The sequence below is a fragment of the Phaethon lepturus genome, unplaced genomic scaffold (assembly GCF_000687285.1).
Source record: "Phaethon lepturus isolate BGI_N335 unplaced genomic scaffold, ASM68728v1 scaffold41223, whole genome shotgun sequence".
In the NCBI taxonomy this organism is placed as follows: Eukaryota; Metazoa; Chordata; class Aves; order Phaethontiformes; family Phaethontidae; genus Phaethon; species Phaethon lepturus.
Genome location: NW_010527710.1, coordinates 1,564 through 9,307, shown reverse-complemented (window position 1 = coordinate 9,307; position 7,744 = coordinate 1,564). Strand labels below are relative to the sequence as shown.

General features: G+C 36.6%; 1 protein-coding gene across 1 annotated transcript in view; it reads left to right on the top strand.

Annotated features, from left to right (window-relative positions):
* SLC16A14 (solute carrier family 16, member 14) overlaps positions 1-3,944 on the top strand; it is a 4,103-nt gene extending 159 nt beyond the window's left edge. Inside the window, exons 2-3 of the mRNA XM_010283466.1 lie at positions 1,097-2,096; positions 3,796-3,944. Coding sequence (XP_010281768.1) covers positions 1,097-2,096; positions 3,796-3,944 — 1,149 coding nt within the window. The remainder of the gene's footprint in view (positions 1-1,096; positions 2,097-3,795) is intronic.
* Positions 3,945-7,744: the final 3,800 nt, after the last annotated feature.

Below are 7,744 nucleotides of genomic sequence, written 5' to 3'. Positions count from 1 at the left end.
TTGCCGTAGTTTGTGGCTGCATTTGGGAGGGAGACCTTGTGCAAAACAAAAACCTGATCATGTATTTGCATAGCAAAGAGATAAACACTTCTAAGAAGCAAAGCAGGTCAGCCCTGACCACGGTACACTGCCATGATGTTGAGGTGCTTTTTTCAGGCTTTGCTGGAATCCCTGCTCTTTCTCTGATCTCGCTGTAGCTAGATCACGCTGTAGATGCATGCAGCTACATTATCAGCTATTTAGGAAAATTTTTAAGCCCAAAACACTCTTCTAAATTATGATCACAGTGAATTTGGAAGCATCTTCTGCATACACCTCTTCCAGTCGAAATCCCCTCTGTCAGGAATTTGCTGTGAGAAAAACTGGGAACTGTTACTTTAATGATGCATTTGCACAACTCTCAACACTCTCTGCCTGAAATAGGTACAATTAATACCCTGGTTTTTAACTAATATGAGGGATTTTCTACAAAATTAGAACTCTGCCTTTTAAGAATATGCCTGTGCAGCTACTGTGTGGCCCTCTCTGGAGTGCCCCAAGAGAAACCTGGAAGCCACCCAAGGTCCCACCACCCGGCTAAACCCCCTGTGCTGGCTCCTGAAACGTATCTCGCAGTTACAAAGCAAGGCCGAAAACTCAGTCTGGATCTTCATTGCTGGTGAACTTAGGCAAAAGCAACAAGATGCGCCCACTAAACAATTTCTGGCTGCTGATACAATCAGATGCAAGTACTATTAAGTGCAGGTATTTCAAAATAGGGCTTGTTTATGTTTGTCCCTACATTAACTGTCACTGATTTATTGTGGGATGTTTGGGACCTTCCAGCGGTGTCATGCTGAACTGGCGTAAAGGTTTTATCTTCCATGTGTTTCAGTTTTTCCAGCAGTTAAATAGCAGCATTGTATTCTCACTGGAATGACTATTGCAAATTTTGGTAAATACTATAAGGCAGAAATGAAAGCTAACATGAGAACTGAATATTTATTCTTGGGTTTACTCCTATGTTCGCGCAAAAGTTAGGAATAAACCTGATTTGTTTTTCACTACTTTTTATCTTGTCAGCAAGAAGTTCTGATTGATTTCCGTTTTTATTTCCGTAGGCGTTGGAAGTGGCATGGTTTATCTGCCGGCGGTGGTCATGGTAGGGCAGTATTTTCAGAAGAGAAGAGCGCTTGCACAAGGACTCAGTACCACAGGAACAGGGTTTGGAGCTTTCCTAATGACTGCCTTACTGAAGTACCTCTGCACCGAATTTGGGTGGAGGAATGCCATGTTCATCCAGGGCGCCATCTCCCTGAACCTTTGTGTCTGCGGGGCGCTTATGAGACCACTCTCTCCCAAAGACGTTATTAGTGAAAAATACGTTGTAAGAAATAATAGTGAAGATAATCAGGCAAAAGCTCTGTCCCATTCTGCAGAGACTATAAAATCTAACGGAGTCCTCAGTGAAGAACCAGAAAAAAAAGAAGAGGCAACAAATGAAGAAGTGCTTGACAGTGTTCAGCACATAGAAATTGGAGGTAAATCTAGAAGCGGAAGGAATATGTACGGACTGCGCATTCTTAAGACAGCAAGCCAGCTGATGGTTACAGTCAGGAAGGGCTTTGCAATATGGTACTCCAGCTACTTTGGAGCTGCATCACTGTTTACCAATAGAGTATTTGTGGCCTTTATAATTTGGGCTTTGTTTGCCTATAGCAGCTTTGTCATTCCCTTTATTCATCTTCCAGAAATAGTCAAGCAGTACAACTTATCTAGTCAGAACAATATATTTCCTTTGACATCCATTATAGCCATTGTTCATATTTTTGGTAAAGTGATCCTTGGAATTATCTCTGATCTACCATGCATCAGCACGTGGAATGTCTTCCTCATGGCTAACTTCACCCTGGTCACCTGCATTCTTACTTTGCCACTAATGCAAACATACGTTAGCCTGGCTGTGGTTTGTGCTCTAATAGGATTTTCTAGCGGCTATTTTTCTCTAATGCCCGTCGTGACTGAAGATTTAGTTGGAACTAAACACCTTGCAAATGCCTATGGCATCATCATTTGTGCCAACGGAATATCTGCATTGTTTGGACCACCCTTTGCAGGTAAAAAGTTCAAATTGCTAACCAACAGATGTTTGTATAACTGCGTGACTTGTTATATTATTAAGCTTTCTTATGTTATGAGCACGTGTAGTTAACAAAATTACAGCTGCTCCAGAATGGACCATAACATCCAGCTTTACATTGTACAGATTCACAGAGCACATTTGCTGGGTACCAGCTCACTATATGCATGTGACAAATTACAATGCTTGCAAATAACTCCAAATCTATTACAGTCAATGCTTTCATTGGTATGTTTCTGAAAATATTATCATACTTTTTTTACAATGAGAAAGGTTTAACTCATTTTTATGTGTTTTGTGCAGTATATGCACTATAGATACTCATGCCTCTATCTAGATGAAAAAATGATGAGTAGTTTTCAGGGTGGGCAGGTGTTTGTACCATAGTATAACCCTTAAGAACTATAAAGTGTGTTTGGGTGTCACCACTCTAAGCTGCCGATGGATGTGTTGATTTAACTAACTTAGCTTTGCCTTCCTTCAGCCAGAAATAATCTACTTTGGGGACTGCACTGCTCATAATCTCTTTACCGCCATCCCCTGCAGAAGGTAGAAGTGTATGTATGTTATCCATAGTTACTTAGGTTTAAACAAACATTCATTATAAATTTTCTCATAGAAAGAGGCGGGGAAGTACAGAAGAGATATAGGTACTGATTGTCAGTACTATAGCCAGACTACAGCTATCTTTTGCGGAGATGCAAATCAGAAGAAAGCGGTAAGAAACCTTTTGAGTCATGGCCGTGGTCAGCCAGGCACGAGGCTGAGCTGAAGGTATTAGCAGCACAAGCAACCCTGAAAAGCGAGAACGCTCTCACCTTCTCCCCGCCACCGAGTGAGGCGACACGATTTAGAGGAAAGATCATTCAGTGCCCTTTGAAAAGCAGCAGTGTTTTACTCAACCGTATAATTCTTTCAGCACCTGTCAGTCTGTGCTGAATGTGTCTTTGTATTTGGTCATTAGTATCGAAGCAAATAGGATGCAATTAGTTGAAGTAAAAAAAGCTTCTGATCTTGAGGTTACATGGCAATGCAACCAGCATGACATGAGGGAATTTTACTATTTTGGGTTCTCAAACCTTTCTGAAGTAACTTTAACATATTTTTGCAAAAGAATTAAAGCTGGAACGGGAGTCATTGCAGTACTGAGATTGTATCTCTTGAAAAGTCTTTTATCAGTATGTGAGTCTTTGAGAAGGCTCTTGGGAATGTGTTTGCTTGCACAGGGCACAGCATTTGAACTGGCCTGCAGTATCGGGCATTTTACAAAGACAGAATAGGGTGGAAGAACTAATTGGTTTGGGATTCCAAAATGCCTATTTTAAAGTCAGACCTGTGATGACTTGTTTGAAAAATGTACAGTTTCAGAGAGAAGGTTGCTTCGCTGCTTAGGATGGCACATAGCTAGCGTCCCCATTTTAAGACTCCCATGACACTTAAATGAGAGGATAGGTTTTGCACTGGGTTTGGGTTTTGGTGAATGGACAAGAGATTTTGTTAATACATTTCCATTTGTAGCATCTAGAGGAACATTTGTAGCATCTCTTTTTTCCACAAAACTTCTGTGGATTGACTGAAATGTCATGACAGGAATGTGCACTATTTTTTGTATTTTCCCATGCAATGTAGCTTGTTGTCAAGCTTTGTAACAAGCATGTTTTGTCCTTATTTTGCAGGTTGGATCTATGACATCACACATAAATACGATTTTTCTTTTTACATATGTGGCTTGCTATATATGGTGGGAATAATATTTTTACTTATACAACCTTGTATTCAAAAGAAACAACCAAGAGAAAAATCTATGGAAGAAGCACAAGCATAGAACAAATTCCAGACATTTTTTACAGAATTTTTTTGTTTTCATGTTTTGATTGTATGATGGTATGAAGCTGTTTTTCTTATGGAACCAACCACATTGAGCTGTACTTAAGTGAAAAGCAAATATGCTCCAAAATGCTAATAAATTATTAGAAATATGCTTTTAAAGTGAGCTAAGATCTTTTACTTTAGAACTAACAAATATAGTGATAAAAAACACCCTGCTAATCTTTTGTAACTGGAACAATGCTAGGAACCTTTACCCTTGCTTCTCTCTCAACTTTTCACTACTACCCATTGGTGAAACTTCATTGACTGCAGTGCAGTTACTACTGATTTACACTAGTCCTACAAGAGAATTTGATCAGGATATGAATGATTTGTAAAAGTCCTTCCTAGTATGTATTCTGTCTGATAAAAGATTAGTTACTGAGTATGAGAAAATGATTGTATTTCTTACCCGGCTAGTCAAATGCTGTTGAAATGGTAGTACAATAATTCAATTAATTCAGTGTATAAAAATTACTATTTCTGTGATGCAAAACTGAAGAAAAGTTCTTATATTTTTCTGAAATGACTCTACTTCAAGGATTTTTTATTTTATTTTTTTAAAGTATGAACTGCATAATGAAGTAGCCATCCTGAATACAGAGGCTGCATTATAAATGCCGTGACACTTAATGCACCTGGAGTAAAACAAACATAAGAGCAAAAACTGGCAACATATGGAAAATATTATTGTTATTCACAAACTAGAAAATATTTTCAGAAACAGTTTTGAAGTTTCCTTTGCCTAGACGTATTGTAGAACTATGTAACATTGCCATTGACTCCTTCCGTGGGACTTCATCAGTACTTCAACAGTACTAAAGAAACAAGAGTTGGGCAAAATTGGCCAAATATAGTTTTAGAAAGAACCGGACTACAGCATACTAAATTTTGTTACAATTAATTTAACAACAAAAACTGTTATTATTATGAGCAGTAAGTGTTGCTGCTTATAACGTACACCATGAACTGTCTAAGACTGGTCACGTTTGAGATGTTTATTCAGTAGAAACTTAGATAATGCAGAGCATGGAAGAGCTAAAGAAAGACCATTTAAAATATTCAAATAAATTTTCTTAAACAAATTAAGCACCTGGTAATCAATGCAGAATGTTTTGTATGGTGGTACAAGACATAGTTTTTTCAGCTTTGAGAAGTGAGTCTGATGTTAATTTTCCTATCAAATAGAAGTCACTGTAGGTTTTTTTCCTGCTAGCTTTATGGAAGTTTTTTTATGACAAATCAGATTCTTTGTTTAATACTGATACATGCTGCTGGAATTCTTTAAAAACAATTGATACTATTCAATTATATTGAACAAACACTGCGAAACAGTTCAGTATGCAACAATATCATTATACAGATCTTTTTTTATAGCTGCAGCGTTGGTTAAAAAAAAAGCTTTGGACTGCAACTCATATTGTATATTGGAATTCACCAGCTTCTTAGTTTCACACTTCTACAGCTGTTGGCAGGGACATACTTTAAAATAGATCACTGAAATGAGCCAAGTTAAAAAAGAAAACCTTAAGAAAACCCCAAACTTAAAGATTTAGGTCAGTTCATTCATACAGGATAGTTATGTATGGCCTTTAAAATTCATATTAGAACAACTGAGGTGGCAGTGAACAGCAACACATGATGTGAACACACAGTCAGTAATTTATTAAAACCAGCTTTTTCATTGGAGAAAATGTTAATGTAAACACTTTCACATCAGTTCTTTTGTTACAGGTTTAATGTCGTCTTGGTGTGAATGCTGCTGCTAGCTTATTTTAACTGAGCTATCTTTTATTAGTGAAATATATATATTGAAGTGATGATTTTCCTCAGTTTCCTTTTTTTTTTTTTGAAAGATATGTACCCTTCATACTTAGATTTTCACTTTGTCTTTTGTCAAAATCTACTTTATTTGCATATTACTGTAAGGAATTATATGTTCTTCACTTACGATACCTGCAGTGTATCTTTCTGTAGAAGTCCTTACTGGGCCATATGATGGGAATAAACTTACATAACCCAAAATAGCACTTTCTGTTCATTTACTGATGAAGTTCATTTTTTTAAACTTAAAAATGAAGATTCTCCTGCAAAATTATTGTTCTTATTTCTCGTAACAGAAGGGACAGGTACATTGTTGATCAAGGAGAAGGGAAGGTGGGTTGACAAAATCAAGTTAAATTAGGATTTTAAATTAATAATCATTCAGTCTGTATTGGCTAGCATGGGTTCTAGTTTCCCAACCTGAAACTCCTAAATCTGTTATGAGAGCACAAGCTAAGAAAAAAATTCATTGGTGGTAAATTGACAGAAAGTGAGAAAAGAGGGTCTGTTGTTTACTAGCTCTGCTCACATGCTGTAGTGCTTAAAATAATCTCTCTGAAGCAAAATTACATTTTATAGTGTTTTATTACACAGAACAGAAATTTTACAAATACAGTATTTTATGCACATCATGAAATTTGTATTTGTCATGTCCTAAAAGGAAATAGTCACAAAGAGGAAAGAAAATACTTAAGTGTTTCTTCTATCTAAAGATCTACAATCACCAAGTGCTTCAAGAATATTGGTATATAGTTGTGGAACAAAATATTCTTAATCTAAATTAGCAAGTATCTTGTAAGAATTAAAATACTGCTTTGTAAAGAAACAGAATGATATAAGAACCCTGTATTCATACCTTTTAATCAATTTATAAAATTCAAGTTTAATATTTGACATGTTAAAAAACTGTAAACTTAATACACTCTTCAAATATTACACTATTATAGCCAAATACTGCAGTCACTGTTTTTAATACTCAGGTCTTAAGTCTAGTCAATGGCAAATGATGTATCACTGGCTAGTAATCAACTGGTACTTTCAGAGTAATAATATCTGGCCTCTTAATTACTGAAGTTGATTGTTGGAGCAAGTCAGTCATGTCAGTAAGAACAGCCTTCGTCTTACAACACTCTTAAGTAACCATTGTTATAGTCTTGTAGGATAGCAAATGTCTCTTATCAGAACTCAAACAACGGAAGCCCGTTAGTTTCAGAAGTTCCTGCATCAGCAACGTCAAGGAAAAAATTTGCCCATACACCATTCTGGCAGAGTGCCTCAAATATGATTTTAATGGATTGTCCAAGATGAGGATGATCATTTGATCCACACCCTCAGTCACCAAAGAAGTTTCTTCTTGTTGACAAAATTACTATGTGCTTGAAGTTTAGATAATTAATTTTAAAACATCTTAACACACATCAAACTCTGGAACCAGCTACATGTTATTTGCCTATAAACACTGCAAATTTATCATGGTGGACAGTGAAAACCTCAGCATTCATCAGCAGTTTTTATAGTAAGAAATGATAGACGGTTTTCTGTGAAGGTAATAATGACAGTGCCATAGCAATCTGATAGAAGACATGGAGCATGTATAGCATATATACAAAATAGAGAAGTCAGAATGAAGAAGTACAAAGAAGCCACAGCCTCTTCTACTGCTAGTAACTGTTACGATGCTGACTATAATACAATTTCAGGATGCCCAACATATTAAACGTTGCATTTTTTACATGTTGCTCCTAGTAAGCCCTATTTTGGTTTTCCTCTTTCAACCCTCTAGAATAATCTGCTTTCCCTGGTAAAGAACAGAAGTCAATATATCTGACCTGATAAACAACAAATCCATACCTTAAACCAATTGCTTCAATGAAAAATGCATCTTTACTTGGTTAGTTTTTTGTTCTGAGCATCTTGTTTCTGCCTCCTCCT